At 32.9% G+C, this 19,108-nt stretch overlaps 1 protein-coding gene across 1 annotated transcript in view; it reads right to left on the bottom strand.

Annotated features, from left to right (window-relative positions):
• Window positions 1-3,291: 3,291 nt before the first annotated feature.
• LOC148951241 (trophoblast glycoprotein-like) overlaps window positions 3,292-19,108 on the bottom strand; it is a 219,317-nt gene continuing 203,500 nt past the window's right edge. Inside the window, exons 5-6 of the mRNA XM_089090751.1 lie at window positions 5,510-5,737; window positions 3,292-3,880 (exon numbers count right to left, since the gene is read on the bottom strand). Coding sequence (XP_088946877.1) covers window positions 3,754-3,880; window positions 5,510-5,737 — 355 coding nt within the window. The 3' untranslated portion in view covers window positions 3,292-3,753. The remainder of the gene's footprint in view (window positions 3,881-5,509; window positions 5,738-19,108) is intronic.

Genomic DNA, 19,108 nt, shown 5'->3' with positions numbered 1-19,108 from the left:
ACAAAATAATTTTTTCAAAGAAAAGCAAAGAAGTCCATTAAACAAAAAATGAGCAAAAATAAAATAAAATAATCTACCAAGCGTGAAACTACCAGAAATCAGCATCGATAAATAAATGAAACCCAAAACAAACAAAAATTACAATAAATAACCGAGTCAAACTGAAGAGGAGCAGAAATTAACATAAATTGGGCTCAAAACCCCTTTGCCTTCCCAAGGCCAGAACATAATTTGCACTTTAATGAAAAAAATACAACTGAATGTGCATTGTCAGTTTCATATACATATACTGATATTTATTAATCAAAATGTTAATATTATTTGATTTATTAAAGTTATAAAAGTAAGAACATTTGTATTTTTTCAGTAAACTGCAAATTATGTTCTGGCCTTGGGAAGGCATAGGGGTTTTGAGCCCAACTTATGTTAATTTCGGCTCGTTTTGAGTTTGACTCGGTTATTTAATGTAATTTCTGTTCGTTTTGTGGATGCTGATTTGTGGTTGTTTCACGCTTGGTACATTATTTGATTTTATTGTGGCTCATTTTTCGCTTAATGGAGTCCTTTAATTTTCTTTGAAAAACTTATTTTGCGGAAAAAGCTTTTTTAATTAATAATGAAAGAAGGTTTAGATGGCTAAGGCACGTTCTGCGAATGAAGGATGACATATTGCCAAAGATTGTCCTTTTCGACCAACCGTCTAGGGCAAAAGGGAAAGCAAATCGTCCTCATCTGGTGAGGAGGATGTCATAAAGAAAGATTTAATGGAAATGGGATTTCCTAGGAGGGTGTAAAGAGGGAAGCTTTGAATAGATTGGAATGGAGGATGAGTTTGCGTAGCTGTGTTTGCCTCAGGCGGCTTGGTGCTTGTTTATTTAGCACTTGTCTTAGGTGTAATATTCTCTTTCTAATGACATTAACCTCTGAAGCGCTTTTTATTGATTTTTTGTACAAAAATTCTTCAAAGCTCTTTCTTTGCTGTAGAAAATTAGCATTGAGGCAATTTGTCAGAACTTAAGCCTCTTCAACACATAATGCCTCTTTAAGTTTACAACTTCTCTTACAACTTCTTCTACTGCTGTAGTAGTAAGAGTGCAAAATGCTGCTGCATTTCCACAGTAATTTGTTTGAGGAGAGCTAACACTTCAAGGCTGGAGGTGAAAAATGCAAAAAAGAGGGGAAAAGGAGTTATACAAAATATATTGGAAGCCATGGGAAAACCGTACAGATCTTGAGATATTCAAGAAAACATGTCGTTTCTTGGACCAGTCAATTTTTTATATCCCACTAAGATAAGTTTACCTGCATACAGTTTAACAGAAATTGATTCAAGGTTTAGCCAATATATTTGTGTGCTATAATAAACGATCAATTAGTTTCATAATTTTTAAATACGCTTTAAAAAGCTTTTCACTTTACTTTGCTTTGTGGGTCCGGAGCACCTTTTTTCCCTGACAGGCTAAGTAAACATTGAGCTTTCCAGCAACCTAGGATCCATGATTTAGAATAAACGTAAAATTCATAACCGTAAATACTTTTTTTACAGTAAGATTTATTATAAATGTTAGAACTAGCATATACACACGCTTTGTAAATACTAAACATTAATCAAACAGTTCGTGGTAACGAACTGTAAGTAAGGAGCGACCCGGCTCAATGGTAACCGAAACTCTAAAAAACGGGATTTGATACCAATAGATACATCAAAAGAATCAGATTTTAATTCTGATTTCAAATATATAAGTTTCATTAAGTTTAATCTTACCCATCAAAAGTTACGTGCCTGAGAAAATTTGGCTGATTTTCGAAAAAAGGGGAAAGACCCCCTAACAGTTATAGAACCTTAATGAAAATCACACCATCATATTCAGCGTATCAGAGAACCCTACTGTAGAGGTTTCAAGCTCCTATCTACAAAAATGTGGAATTTTACATTTTTTGCCAGAAGAAAGATCACGGGTGCGTGTTTATTTGTTTGTTTGTTTGTTTTTTTTTTTTTTTTTTTTACCCCGGGGTGATCGTATACACCCCGTTGGCCAATAAAATAGTTGGGGGGCGAATTGGAACGGAAATTAAAAGTTCTAGTGCCCTTTTTAATTGACCAAAAAAAATGGAGGGCAACTAGGCCCCCTCCCACGCTCATTTTTTTCCCAAAGTCACCCGATCAAAATTTTGAGATAGCCATTTTGTTCAGCATGGTCGAAAATATGATAAAAATGTCTTTTAGGATGACTTGATCCCCCAAAGTCCCCAGGGGGAGGGCTGAAAGTTATGAACTTTACTCAATGTTAACATATAGTATTGGTTATTGGGAAGTATACAGACTTTTTCTGAGGAGATTTTTTCTGGTAGGTGGGGGAAGGAGAGGGTGGGGGGCTATAGGGAAGGATCTTGCCAGGAAGGACGTTGTCAGGGGGGACGGGACAGTGCAATGCAGGGGGCGCCGGATTTCCCAGCATTATTAAAGAGAAAGATCAGGAATTAAATAAAAAAAAACAAGTTTTTCAACTGATCAACTGATTGTGATTAAGAGGTCATTTTTAAAGAACTGGAAAAAAAAATTCGAACTATAGTTTAAAGAGCAGGGTATTGACTAGGGGGCGAACCCCCTAATATACGTGTTAAAAATTTATGAATATAGAAGTTCGTTACGTAAGTTAATTCTAAGTTACGTATATTTATTACTAATAAAAACGTTCGTAAATAAAATTAAACAAGTTTCGAGAAAGCCATTTAACCAAATATAATATGCAAATTTTGTTTTAATTATTCATGTACGGTGAGCCAAAATCAAAACCTGCATTAATTCGAAAACGTTCAAAAATTAAATAAAAAAAACAAGTTTTTTTAACTGAAAGTAAGGAACGACGTTAAAACTTAAAACGAACAGAAATTATTCCGTATATGAAGGGGCTGTCCCCTCCTCAACGCCTCGCTCTTTACGCTAAAGTTTGACTTTCTCACAACTTTATTTTTTAAAACAATAAAAAACTTTAGCGTAAAGAGCGAGGCGTTGAGGAGGGGACAGCCCCCTTCATATACGGAATAATTTCTGTTCGTTTTAAGTTTTAACGTCGTTCCTTACTTTCAGTTAAAAAAACTTGTTTTTTTTATTTAATCGCATTAAAAAACGAAACTACTGGTTACTAACAGTGAAATAACAGACATAGAACAAAACATCTATAAATTATCCTTAAGCACGTAGTGACTTTGAAGTATACAGACAAGCAAACAAAACACACTTCGCTTAAAAATACTGACGGACTATTTGGAGTTATTTCTTAATAATAAAAAAATAAATAAAAACTACATCAACAAACAGAAAAATACATCAAAAGAAATTATCTAAAACGGGGGACTCCTAAATTTTCACAGGTCAACACTTATTTGAATCTTATACCGTCGTTGTTTCTTTCTTTAGGATTGGCAAAAAATGGTTGGTGAAAATATATTTGTAAAACGCACCATTTCGGGTATTTGTATATAATCATTACGTAACCCCCCCCCCCCGAAAAAACAAAAAACAGCTAGGTACCCCAGATCCGAATTAGCCAATATACACAAATTATAAAAAATGACAAAATAAAATGTAATAACAAGAAGACAAGGTAGATACGATTCACAAAATACTCATTTCCCGACGACATGGTTTCTTGAAAACCTTTTATATCCTTATAACTTGAGCATCCAGAGCTATAAACTCGCGCTACAAAAATGGCAGGTATTTACGGTATTCAGTTATTAGGATTATGTTTAGGCTATTGGAAAACCTTTGTTCCTTTCATCACCATACAGTTCTGGTTCATACTCATTTTGTCCATCTCTATCACTGAATGCTTCATCTAAGCGTGCTCGGACATAACGCACCTGTTGCTGCCGCCTGAAATGAAAAATATAAAACGAATCTGAAATGTTTTCTTATAAGCCTTCAAGTAGTTGGGGCGTTATCAATAACATTTTCAACAACAATATGCCTTTTGTAATGTTGAGGTAATCTAGACAACAAAATATCATTCCAAATAGTTCAATTAGTTTTTTATTTGCGAAAGAAAAAAAAGCTTTAGGATGTTAAATTGTTCTTGTACATATTTCATGGTACCAGGTACATCAGCTGTACCCGAAATGCCACTACTCGGTTTAATTAGTAGCCATCTGAAATCGGGGATGGCGATTGCTTATTTGTGTTATCAGGAAAATGGACAAGACAAACTAGATAAAATTAATTATAGTACATACAGAAAATGTACCGTTTGGGTCAGTACTTACTAAAATGATTATGATAGGTCATAATGACCAAAACCTACTCTTCATAAAGTATCCATGGTTGTCAAAATTAAGAAAAAAACAGGAAATTTTCCAAATGCCCCACCCCTTGGAAGCATAATAAAAACTTATTAGAACTGAAAAATGATTTTATTGATAAGGTTTCCAAGGAGCAATCAGAGCTCCTTCAATCCTTATCTAGGAAGATAATAAAAGTGCTCTTTTTGCCTATTGAATGTCGTAGATTAATGGAATTAGCAAGCTGCTTTCACAATTTCAGATGTATCTCGGTCCCGATGTCAACGAACACGTACCTTGCGTTTAGATCCTCAAAGAGCACCGACCCAGGTACCAAAGTGCTGATTTTAGTGAGAACCCATTTCTCCTTAAGGTAATCAGAGCGAGCAGCGAGTCACATTGTTTGTCCTTGTCCTTGTAAGTTTGTTATCGACTGTTGGGCACTTGACGACACAACTCTGAATTAACCGTAGATAGCAATGTCTCCTCTGCTTCTAGAACATGTTTGGAATTTATTTGGAATCTCAGTTTCTATTCCCAAGTCTCTTCTCGTAAAAAGCGCTCTTAACCTACAGTTTGCTGTCAAAAACAACTTGATAATTATTATTACCATGCTAATCAATTTGCTTCCCACTGACATCAAGCTAAAGCTTCTGTGATAAGCGTGTTACATTCTTTCTCATTGCCAATTTTATACCACCAAAGCCCCCATCTCTCCTCTTCCTTAACTAAGCATACTCGATTGACTGGTACTCTCCATTTACCAGTATTAATTTTAGCCATCAAGATGCTAGGAGGTTCTGTTTTTTCCTTTTACCGAAATATGTATCGTCTCATTTCCTCCCTCGCATAAACACTTAAGAACTAACATTTAAATATTAAAATAGTATTTATCGAGTCAAGAAATCCCCCCCCCCCCAACCCCAAGCATTAGCTATATAATGTATTAGACCAATCTGATTATTCAGCACCATAAAAATAGCATTGGAGTTCGACTTAACTTCCAGGTGGATGGATATCTAAGCAAAAATCCAATAATTTAAATATGTTTAATGTTGACCTAGTAGAGGTTCAGCTAAGATCATACTGCTTGTAATACATCTGAAAGCACATGTAATAAATACCAAACTGATTTTTCAATTTTTTACCCACATGTAAAAGTTAAGTTTTAAAACTTAATACATTTTAATCAACACAGCTAGAATGAGCAAACAGGCACAATGCTTACCCAAGTGAATTCCTCATTCGATTTCGTCTCAACAAGATGACAAGAAATGTCGAAGTACCAAAAACGCAAAGAGCAATTCCCAGAATTCCAACAGCGAGTAGACTGGGGCTACTTCTTCCACTGCCTTCTATACCTCTACCAACAAACACCATTTTACACCTTGATAGGCTTGGATCCCCAGACAAGGTAGACAGCGACTGACTTTTTAGTTCTTCAGGCCAACTGCAACTGAAATTTCAACAAGAATCAGTTAATTACATGGCAATATTTCAGAAAGGTTAGTAATATGGAGCATCAATAGTATTGAACTTATGAGACAATAAGAAAAAGAACACGTTGTTAGACTACAAACAAGAAAGGGTTATGTGCCTTCAAGACTATGGCTACGACAGAAATTCGAAAGGTCACCCTGTCTTTGTATAGCCCTTTTAAATATATACCTGCTATACTTGGTTGGAAAGTCTTAAAACAGGTGGCACCACTGATTTGGGGGAGTAGATACAATTGCCCATTAACACAAAAGTGATGGCTTAGCGTTTCCTTCACACATGTTGAAACAATAATTGCGATTTTTTGTCCAATGCAGCGTGGCAGCCTGCTGAGTACGGCCGCAAGTGCGTTTCTTGGCGGATTATCAAACAGTTAGTGGTAACGAACTGTAAGTAAGGAGTGACTCAGCTCAATAGTAACCTAAACTCTAAAAAACGGAATTTTAATATCAATAGATACATCATAAAGAATCAGCTTATTGTGCTGATTCCAAATATATGACATTCATCAAGTTTAGTGTTTACCCATCAAGAGTTACGAGCCTGAGAAAACTTGCCTGATCAGAGGTTATCAATGTTTTATTATTATTAATAAAAAACTTTCCGAAAAATAAGTTTTTCAAAGAAAAGTAAAGGCCATTTTAAACTTACGCTCAGCAGATAAAAATACATTTTAAAATTCAAACTAAAAACGACCAGAAATTACTATTAAAGAATAAATGAAACGAACAAAACGAACAGAAATTAAATAAACAATCATAGCAAAAACATACAACAAGTAATAATATAAATGAATAAATAGATCTTAAAGCGAGTAATGCTTAGATTGAATCACAGTTTATAGAATTATCCAGTAAGTTTATCGCAGATCATTTCTGGTCTTCATTCTCGGTACGAACAAAAAGCTCCTCCCACTTATTTCTACATTAGCGGGTTAGTCTGTTTCCGTCAATCAATGAGAAATGGTTACAAAGTGCATTATTCGTAATAGCGGGTTTCCACTTGTTTCGTGTCCAAGAGAAATCTGACTTGTCTACCCGTGAAAAGATCTAATGCCGCTTATGTTTATATCTGCAAAAACGTTCTTTGGAGCACTTGCACCTTGGTCCGGGTTTTTATAATGGGTGAGATAGGGTATGATCATACTGCAAATTCTATAAACTGTGGATTGAATATGAAAATCAAGCTTCAAACGAAAAAAAATATTTTCCTATTTCAGTATAAATGATACTTAAAAACGAACAGAAATTAAATAAACAATCAATGCAAACAAACATACAATAGATATTAATGTAAATTAATAAATAAATCTTAAAACGAGTGAAAATTAAATTTAATGTGCATATCAAGCTTGAAACGAACAAAAATCACTACAAACAAGGGTTTGGGTATGACCTCTTTCTCTCACTGTAAAGTCTAAAACCTACTGCGTCATTGGCACTTTACTGAAAACCAATTTTATGACGAATATTCTCTTTTGTTCTTAATATTGAAAATAAAAAATTTTAAATAATAGTAACATTTTAAACTGATGAGCTTTCAGCAATTAATATCATTATACATCAAATATTCAGTTTAATCTATTAGCTCTTTTTTGTTGTTAAAGACGAATATAGTCTCACTACAAACAAGTGTTTGGATACTGCCTTCCTAACTGTAAATAAAAACCAAAAGCCTAGTGCGTCATTGGCGCTTAACTGAAAACGAATTATATTAAAAATATTTTCTTTTCAATTTACTAAAGCATTTAAAATAAAAATAAAATTACAGTGAAATAAATTCTTGAATTGATGGTTATTTCAACAATTAATATCATTATACATCAAGTATTCAATTTGATTTTGTTTATACTTTCCAAAACTGTTCAAGACGCATATAGTTTTCAGTAAAGAACCAAAGGCGCAGTAATTCTTAGACTTTTACAGTGAGAGAAGGAGGTCATACCCAAACTCTACTTTGTAGTGATTTTTGTTCGTTTCAAGCTTGATTTGCATATTCAATTTAAGTTTCACTCATTTTAAGATTTATTTATTAATTTACATTAGTATCTATTGTATGTTTGTTTGCATTGCTGGTTTATTTAAGTTCTGTTCGTATTAGGTTTCATCTATACTTAAATAGGAAAATATTTTTTTTTCATTTTAAGCTTGATTTTCATATTCAATCTAAGCATTACTTGCATTAAGATCTATTTATTGATTTATATTATTACTTGTTGTATGTTTTTGAAAAACTTATTTATCGGAAAGTTTTTTTTAATTAATTTTTGTTCGTTTTTTATTGCAAAAAATTTCAAGTTTTTAAAAATTCCTTACTTCAAAATCATACTTGAAAAAAAAAATCAAACATCCATCAAAGTATAAAAACTGGTATCAAAGTAACAATATCAAAGGGAAAAAATGGGTTTGTCTCAACCTCGGAGTTTTTATTATCTGATGTTTGAATTGTTTTAAAAAAAATTGCTATCTCAAAATTTTTATCGGATGGGTTTGGGGAAAAAGGGCGTGTGGGGACTAATTAAGAGTAGTACGAATTATACGAATTATATTAAAAATATTTTCTTTTCCAGTTCTTACAGCATTGAAAATAAAAATACAATTATAGTGAAACGAATTCTTGAACATAGGGATCTTTCAAGTTAATATCAGTATACCTCAAATATTCAACTTGATGTTGTTTATATTTCCAATAACTGTTAATGATACACACGCTAGTCAGTAAAGGGCCAATGGAGCAGTAATTTTTAGACTTTTACAGTGAGAGAAGGAGGTCATACATAAACTCTTGTTTGTAGTGATTTTTGTTCGTTTCAAGCTTGATTTGCATATTCAATTTAAGTTTCACTCGTTTTAAGATTTATTTATTAATTTACATTAGTATCTATTGTATGTTTGTTTGCATTGATTGCTTATTTAAGTTCTGTTCGTATTAGGTTTCATCTATACTTAAATAGGAAAATATTTTTTTTCGTTTTAAGCTTGATTTTCATATTCAATCTAAGCATTACTTGCTTTAAGATCTATTTATTGATTTATATTATTACTTGTTGTATGTTTTTGAAAAACTTATTTATCGGAATTTTTTTTTTAATTAATTTTTGTTCGTTTTTTATTGCAAAAAATTTCAAGTTTTTAAAAATTCCTTACTTCAAAATCATACTTGAAAAAAAAAATCAAATATTCATCAAAGTATAAAAACTGGTATCAAAGTAACAATATCAAAGGGAAAAAATGGGTTTGTCTCAACCTCGGAGTTTTTATTATCTGATGTTCGAATTGTTTTAAAAAAAATTACTATCTAAAAATTTTTATCGGATGGGTTTGGGGAAAAAGGGCATGTGGGGACTAATTAAGAGTAGTAACCATGTATGCAGTATCAACCCTACCAAGAAACCTACAAGCCCAGGGGCATCAATATGTGTACAGTTTATACGGTACATGACTTACCACGGAGAGGTATCTAGTACTAAAGAAGGGACATGACTTACTAGACAGGTTTCTGAGGCAACACCCATTTTCTGGACCAATCAGAGAGAGCAAATATAGAGGGTACTTAATATACGGTAACTTGATTATCATAGCTACAGCAATCAGATTCAAAACATGCCAGACGGGTTTCTGAGGATAACAGCTTAGCTGGTTCACAGCCAAGCTTTCGGCTAGTAGCATTCAACGGAATGTTTAATGACTGCATACGGTGTTAGATATCAAAAAGTTGTATACTTTGCGAAAAAATAATTCAATTTGCGAAAAAGATATTCCATTGGCATAACTCTGCTCTGAATGATCTTAATTGGTCATTGAATAATAGGGGTGAAACATACCTCGATAACATTTTTAATTGGATTGTATGAAGGTGGTAAAAAGCGTTAAACTGCTTACCAGTTAAGGTAAGTCCGAGGGGGGGGGGGGGTAACTCTTACGTAACTTATCATAAATTTGGAATAAAATCAAAGGTATCAATGTATGGAAACAATTACTGTTGACAAGGTGATCATGGGACTTGACTTAGCTTTACTTCTCGGCTATGTTCTGTATAATACATAACTACTATTTGAGCAGTGCTACGCATATAAAATATGCAATAGCATTGGGGTATGCTAAAAAGTTGAAACTAATAGAGTCATAGGCGCCAAGATGACCTTGTGACTTGACCTAGCTTTACTTCTCGACTGTGTTCTGTATAATACACAAGTATCAATTGAGTAGTGTTGTCAATAAAATATATGCCTTAGTATTGGGGTATGCTAAAAAGTTGAAACTAATAAAGATGTAGATGCCAAGAATAGAATCTTAATAAAGAAATTCAGAACAATCCTTAGAAATAAACTAGTGAGATGATTATGGGTTTGAACCATCAAGGACCGCAACAACCAATGACCCTAACCAGCAAGGACCTCAACCACTAAGGGTCCCCTATCCCCAACCTCCATGGCCCCCCCTACAACTGTTTGGGCCTATCCCCCCATGTTTTTGAATTTTTTTTTTAACTTTTTTTATTTTTTTTAACATGTTAATTTTTTTTCCACTTTTCTTATATATCTTAGAATGACTTGAAATATACCTAAAGCATTAAAAATTCACATTTAATATTTTCAAAATACAAAATGGGAATGAAATAAATATGTTAGTCGTGACTTTTACTATTAAAAAAATAATGTTTGTAGTAGCACTTTTTTTCTTATGGACTGAATTTTTTTGACTTTTTTTACGAATCTTAAAATGATATGAAATATTCTTGCGGCTGTACCAGTCATACTCATCTCAGATATAAATATGTTAGTCGTGACTTTTACTATTAGAAAATAATGTTTGTAGTAGCACTTTTTTATTTTTTTTATGGACTGAATTTCTTGGACTGGGAAAATTTTGCAACTTTTTTTTACGAATCTTAAAATGATATGGAATTTGCTTGTGGCTGTACCAGTCGTACTCTCTGCTTGCTCATAAATATGACGCGGCTTTCCCAGTGGCACTCTATGGTCACTTATCGACTCTACGGTGCTGTACCATTTGAGAACTAGTTACATCAATCAACAACATAGCAGATTTTTAACATGGATCAAAGTAGTGAGTTAGAAATATCTCTTTATTGTGAGTGTGCTATTTGTAATGCCCACTATCATGACTTCAGTAATTCATATGAGAGTAATGCAGCAAATTTAGAAATCAGGGAAAATGAAATAGAAGAGGACAATCTGCAAGAAATGAGAGCTCATCAGTTTCTGCAGTAGAAGAGGGTGACCAATATCAAAAGAAACAATACAAACAAAGGACATCCTCTCCATTACAAGGAAGATCAGGAGCACAAGGAAGCTCTTACAAAAGGAGGTTCGATATGACAGAAGAGAAAGATCTACAGAAGAGACATAAACAAGATGGATATCTCTTTTATCTTATGGAGCATATTCAAAATGTCCAAAGTTGTCCAATGATATTAATAATGTATAATAATATATTTATATATTAATATTCTACATGATATTATTACATTAAAAATATATTATGCATTACCTTGTTATGTGTTCATTATTTTTAGAGTATGCTAGCATATCAAACGTTTAGAATGTCTATTAAAAAATCGGAGATGAAGAAAAAGAATTGTCATATATCATTTGTTGGATAGATAGATTAATATAGACAAAATCTAAGTGTCAGAATGAATAAATTCTTTATCAACATCTTGTGTCGGATAGCTCAGGATAAAATTGATAAAATCTAAGTATCAGAGCGAATAGATTCTTTATCAACATCCTTTGCCGGATATGTCGATTAACATTATCAAAACCTAAGTGTCAGAGTGATTAAATTCTATGTCAACATCTATTGTCAGATGCACGGGATAACATTGTCAAAATCTAAGTATTAGGGTGAGTAAATTTTTTATCAACTTCTTTTGTCTGTTACATCAGATAACATTCACAGTATCAGAGTGAATAAAATCCTTATCCTCATCTTATATCAAATATGCATGACAAAATTGAGAAAACCTAAGTATTAGAGTGAATAAATTCCTTATCAATGTCTTTCGACAGATTCGTTTAATTACACTGACAAAATCTAAGTATCATAGTGAACAAATTCTTTTTTAACATTCTTTTGTCGGATACATCAGATAACATTCACAAAGTCTAAGTATCAGAGTGAATAAACTTTATCATCGTCCTTTGTCAGATTTGCTTGATAAAATTGAGAAAATCTAAGTATAAGAGTGAATAAATTTCTTATCAATGTCTATTCACAGATACGTTTGATAACACTGACAAAATTGAAGTATCGGAGTGAACAAATTCTTAATTAACATTCTTTATCGATATCATTTGTCAGATAAATCGGATAACATTGACAAAATCTATGCATTAGAATGAATAAATTCTTTATCAATATCTTTTGTTGGATAGGTCGGGATAAAATTTATAAAATCTAAGTATCAGCGCGAATAGATTCTTGATCAACATCCTTTGCCGGATATGTCGGTTAACATTATCAAAACCTAAGTTTCATAGTTATTAAATTCTGTATCAACATTTATTGTCAGATACATGGGATAACATTGAAAACATCTAAGTGTCAGAGTGAATAAATTTTTTCTATCAGCATCTTTGTCAGATACATCGGATAAAATTGAGAAAATCTAAGTATCAGTTTGAATAAATTCTTTATCAACGTCTTTTGTCGGATATGTCGGATAACATTGCCAAAATCTAATTATCAGAGTGAATAAATTCTTTATCAACTTCCTTGGTCTGATACATCAGATAACATTCACCAAATCTAAGTATCAGAGTGAAAAAATTCCTTTTCAACGTCCTTTATCAGATATGCCTGATAAAATTGAGAAAATCTAAGTATCAGAGTGTATACATTCTTTATCAATGTCTTTTGACAGATACGTTTGATAACACTAAAAAAATCTATGTATCAGAGTGAACAAATTCTTTATTAACATTCTTTTGTCAGATACATCAGATAACATTCAAAAAATCTAAGTATCAGAGTGAATAAATTCTATATCATCGACCTTTGTCAGATTTGCTTGATAAATTGAGAAAATCTAAGTACAAGGGAGAATAAATTCTTAATCAATGTCTTTTGACAGATACATTGATAACAAAGATAAAATTGAAGTATCGGAGTGAACAAATTCTTTATTAACATTCTTTATCGATATCATATGTTGGATACATTGGATAGCATTGATAAAATCTATGTGTTAGAATTATTAAATTCTTTATCAGCATCCTGTATCCGATAGGTTGGGATAAAATTGATGAAATCTAAGTATCAGAGCGAATAGATTCTTTATCAACATCCTTTGCCGGATATGTCAGTTTACATTATAAAAACTTCAGTGCCACAGTGATTGAATTCTGTATCAACATCTATTGTCAGATACATGGGATAACATTGACAAAATCTAAGTGTCAGAGTGAATAAATATTTTCTAGCAACATCTTTGTCAGATACATCGGATAAAAGTGACAAAATCTAAGCATCAGATTGAATAAATTCCTTATCAAAATCTCTTGTCGGATACGTCAGATAACATTGTTAAAATCTGAGTATCAGAGTGAATAAACTCTTTATCAACTTCTCTTGTCTGATACATCAGATAACATTCACAAAATCTAAGTATCAGATTGAATAAATTCTTTATCATCATATTTTGTCAGATACGCTTGATAAAATTGAGAAAATCTAAGTATCAGTGTGATCAAATTCTTCATCAATGTCTTTTGACAGATACGATTGATAACACTAACCAAATTTAAGTATCATAGTGAATAAATTCTTCATCAACTTCCTTTGTCGGATACATCAGATAACATTCACAAAGTCTAAGTATCAGAGTGAATAAATTCTTTATCATCGTCCGTTGTCAGATATGCTTGATAAAATTGAGAAAATCTAAGTATCGAAGTGAATAAATTCCTAATCAATGTCTTTTGATAGATACGTTTGATAAAACTGACAAAATTTAAGTATGAAAGTGGAAAAATTCTTTATTAACATACTTTATCGATATCTTTTGTCGGATACGTCGGATAAAATTTACAAAATCTATGTATTAGAATGAATAAATTCTTTATCATCATCCTCTGTCGGATTCGTCGGATAAAATTGAGAAATTCTAAGTATCATAGTGAATAAATTCTTTACCAACTTTCTTTAGCTGATACAACAGCTAACATTCACAAAATCTAAGTATCAGAGTCAATAAATTCTTTATCATCGTCCTTTGTCAGATATGCTTGATAAAATTGAGGAAATCCAAGTATCGGAGTGAATAAATTCTTTATCAATGTCTTTTGACAGATACGTGTGATAACACTGACAAAATTTAAGTATCAAAGTGAACAAATTCTTCGTTAACATTCTTTATCGATATCTTTTGTCGGATACGTCAGATAACATAGACAAATTCTATGTATTAGAGTGAATAAATTCGTTATCATCATCCTTTGTCGGATACGTCGGATAAAATTGAGAAATTCTAAGTACCATAGTGAATAAATTATTTTTCAGCAGCATTTGCTGGATACGTCGGGTAACGTTATCAAAATCTAAGCATCAGTGTGATTAAATTCTATATCAACATCTATTCTTGGATACATAGGATAACATCGACAAAATCTAAGTATTAGAGTGAATAAATGTTTGTATCAACATTTGTGTCAGTTACATCGGATAAAATTGATAAAATCGAGCTATCAGATTGAATAAATTCTTTAGCAACATCTTTTTTCGGATACGTTGGATAACATTGTCAAAATCTAAGTATCAGAATGAATTAATTCTTTATCATCATCATTTGTCAGATACGCTTGACAAAACAGAGAAAATATGAGATTTTCTCAATTTTATCAAGCAAATCTGACAAAGGACGATGATATAGAATTTATTCACGCTGATACTTAGATTTTGTGAATGTTATCTGATGTATTCGACAAAAGAACGTTAATAAAGAATTTGTTTACTATGATACTTAGATTTTGTCAGTGTTATCAAACGTATCTGTCAAAAGACATTGATAAAGAGTTTAATCACTCTGGTGCTTATATTACCTCAATTTTATCAAGCATATCTGATAAAAGATGAGGATAAAGATTTTATTCACTCTGATACTTAGATTTTGTGAATGTTATCTGATGTATCAGACAAAAGAAGTTGATAATAAATTTATTCACTCTGATACTTAGATTTTGACATTGTTATCCCGTGTATCTGACAATAGATGTTGACACAGAATTTTTCACTCTGACGCTTAGGTTTTGATAATGTTAACCGACATATCCGGTAAAGGATGCTGATAAAGAATCTATTCGCTCTGATACTTAGATTATATCAATTTTATCCTGAGCTATCCGACAAAAGATGTTGATAAAGAATTTATTCATTCTGACACTTAGATTTTGTCTATGTTAACCTATCTATCCAACATATGATGTATGATAATTCCTTTTCTTAATCTCCAATTCTTTAATAGACATTCTAAACGTTTGATATGCTAGCATACTCTAAAAATAATGAACACATAACAAGGTAATGCATAATATATTTTTAATGAAATAATATCATGTAGAATATTGATATATAATTATGTTATTATGCATTATTAATATCATTGAACAATTTTGGACATTCTGAATCTGCTCCATAAAATAAAGAGATATCCATCTTGTCTATGTCTCTTCTTTAAATCTTTCTTTTCTGTCATATCGAACATCCTTTTGTGAGAGCTTCCTTGTGCTCCTGATCTTCCTTGTAATGGAAAAGATGTCCTTGGTTTGTATTGTTTCTTGTGATATTGGGCACCCTCTTCCACTGCAGGAACTGATGAGCCTACCCTTTTCTCACCATTTCATCAAAGATTCTTCTTCTCATTTCTTGCAGATTGTCCTCTTCTATTTCATTTTCCATGATTTCTAAATTTGCTGCATTACTCTCATATGAATTACTGAAGTCATGATAGTGGGCATTACAAATAGCACATTCACAATAAAAAAATATGTTTAACTCAACACTTTGATCCATGTTAAAATTTGCTATGTTGTTGATTGATGTAACTTTAGTTCTCAGATGGTACAGAAGCGTACTGTCGATAAGCGACCATAGAGTACCACTGGGAAAGCCGCGTCGTGTTTATGAGCAAGCAGAGAGTACGACTGGTACAGCCGCAAGCAAGTTTCATATCATTTTAAGATTCGTAAAAAAAAGTTGCAAAATTATCCAAGTCCAAGAAATTCAGTCCATAAATAAAAAAGTGCTACTACAAACATTATTTTTCTATTTTTCCAAAAGTCACGAATAACATATATATATATCATTCCCATTTTGTATTTTGAAAATATTAAATGTGAATTTTTTATGCTTTAAATATATTTCATGTCATTCTAAGACATGTAAAAAAAGTTAAAAGAAATTAAACATGTTAAAAAAAAGTTAAAATAAACTTAAAAAAAAGTAAAAAAAAGAAGGGGATGGGCCCAAAAAGTTGGAGGGGAGCCCTTGGAGGTTTGGGATAGGGGACCCTTGGTTGTTGAGGTCCTTGCTGGTTAGGGTCATTGGTGGTTGCGGTCCTTGATGGTTGAAACCCATAATTCTAACAGGGTGAATTTTATTTTGTTTATTGGGGGAATCAAGGGATGAGTTAAGAGGGGAGCATTTGTCAATGGCTGTTATTAAACGAAATCTATTCGACTGACCCTCGATTCTACTGTTAAAGAACCTCACTATGAAGCATAGCCATAACTTCTAGGGTCGTCGCGTTATTAGGTTACTACTCATTACCTGTACAATAGACTATAAGGATGCAGACTCCCTCGAGAGAGGTTGAAGGCACGAAGGGCTCATTATTCTGAGAAATACTGACATGAAGAGACATAAATGAGAAAGTAATGTATTTATTTTTTACTCACATTTGTAGTACAAGGCTTTTAGGAATATCACAATAAATGGCACTTCAATTTACTGGTGTGGGCACTATGGTTTATCATACACTGAAGGATAGATTTCAACTCGGCCCTATCTAAACTGTAAATTCAATGTTCAACTAAAACATAATCTGAAAAATAGGTTCTCAAAAAAACTCTCTGAGGACTGAGAAAGAATCACCAAAAACACGCAGAAGACTGCTAATAGACTCTTCTAGACTGGAGAAAAACTGCAAATCCTAGCTACTATATTATCCAAATTTTTCCGAGGGTTACATTAAGGCGTTACTAAAGGTATTTAACCCGTATTCCTATTGGACCGAGGAATACATAAATTGACTACCTCAACTTTCATATATTTTATAGCTATGAGATTTACATCTTGGAATTTCTCCTGTCAAACAAAGCATTACTTTTTTAAATTTATTGCTAACAACTTGTCACTTAGTTTCCAGATGGCTTATAATTTATTGCGATGAAACTTTTTAGCGGAACAATAAAACTTGGTTACATTGAAACACCTAACCTAAACTTTGTTTCTGAACAATTTAACTTAATCACATGAAAATACTTTGTATCTCTTGTGGCTATTTTTTGTCTAATAAATTCTTCTCTCTCTTAACAGTTTGGTGATTTAAGTTCTTAGAATTATATTATATTGTTGATCGCTTGTCACATAACATTTACTCACACTGATATTTATTGCATATTTTTGTGACACCTTGTCCTTCTGCTTCAGGATAGGTTTATTTATTGCTAATAAATTTGCTGTGGGAAAGATTATACAAAGTTTATTCAATCAAGATACATTTGTTTGCTACTTTTTAAATTGCACGACCAAGCCTTATGTGATGTCTGTGGGTTACCTGATTTTAGGTTAATACTTTAAGCGCTTCTATTTTACATGGGCAACTTTAACTTGGAAGGAAGGGAGGCTTACACCGTAATTTGAGGTTTTGAATTTTGATCCCGTTACATCTTACTAGTAATCTTACTAGGCATATTTTATATTGACAACACTACTCGATTGATACTTGTGTATTATTCAGAACAAAGTCGAGGAGTAAAGCTAGGTCAAGCCATAAGGTAATCTTGGCACATATGAATCTATTTGTTTCAACTTTTTAGCATACCCCAATGCTAATGCATATTTTATATTGGCAACACTGTTCAAATGGTAGTTATGTATTATACAGAACACAGCCGAGAAGTAAAGCTAAGTCAAGTCCCATGATCACCTTGTCAACAGTAATTTTTTCCATAGATTGATACCATTGATGCTATTCCAAATTTATGATGTTACGTAAGAGTTACCCCCCCCCACGGACTTACCTTAACTGGTAAGCAGTTTAACCCTTTTTACCACCTTCATACAATCCAATTAAAAATATTATCGAGCTCTGTTTCGACCCTATTATTCAATCACCAATTAAGATCATTCAGAGCAGAGCTATGCCAATGGAATATCTTTTTCGCAAATGGAGTTATTTTTACGCAAATTATACAACTTTTTGATATCTAATACTGTATGCAATCATTAAACCTTCCGTTGAATGCTAATAGCCGAAAACCTGGCTGTTAACCAGCTAGGCTGTTAACCTCAGAAACCCGTCTGACATGTATTGAATCTGATTGCTATAGCTATGATAATCAAGTTACCGTGTATTAAGTACCCTCTGTATCCGCTCTCTCTGACTGGTCCAGAAAATGGGTGTTGGCTCAGAAACCCGTCTGGTAAGTCATCTCCCTTCTGTAGTACTAGATACCTCTCCGTGGTAAGTCATGTACCGTTGAAACTGCACATATATTCATGCCTCTGGGATTGTATGTTTCCTTGTAAGGTTGATACTGCATACACGGTTAATACTATTAAGCTTCGGTCTCTTTTGACTCTTTAAAAGTGAACTAGAACTTTTGATTTTCAATCAAATGAGCCGTCTCTGTAGTTTATACGAGAATCCCTTCTATAAGAACCATATATATCCCCAGACTATAACTTACAACGCCTGTCCCTGGGCCCTTGGGGGTTGTGTCGACCGTGGAGCTTCAATATCTGATGGTTGAACTATTTTTAACAAAATGGTCACCTCAAATTTTTATCGGATGGGTTTATCCATCCGATAAACCTAACGACGTGGAGGGGGAGGGGCTAGTTGCCCCACGATCTTTTTTCACTCTGAGAAAATGAACTAGAGCTTTTAATTTCCATTCAAATGAACCACCTCTGAAGTTTATACGAGCATCCCTTTCAGAAGAACCACATACGGCCCCAGGACATACCTTAAATTGCCTGCCAACGGGCCCTGGGGGCTTGTGTCGACACCGGAGTTTTTGTTATCTGACCTTTGAACCATTTAGAAAAAAATGGTTCTCTTAAAGTTCTCATGGGTTTTAGAC

Source organism: Artemia sp. Qi Xiang Cuo, chromosome 6 (genome assembly GCF_049724085.1).
Source record: "Artemia sp. Qi Xiang Cuo chromosome 6, ASM4972408v1, whole genome shotgun sequence".
In the NCBI taxonomy this organism is placed as follows: Eukaryota; Metazoa; Arthropoda; class Branchiopoda; order Anostraca; family Artemiidae; genus Artemia; species Artemia sp. Qi Xiang Cuo.
Note: the sequence above shows the minus strand (reverse complement) of the source record. Positions and strands in the feature narration are given on the sequence as shown.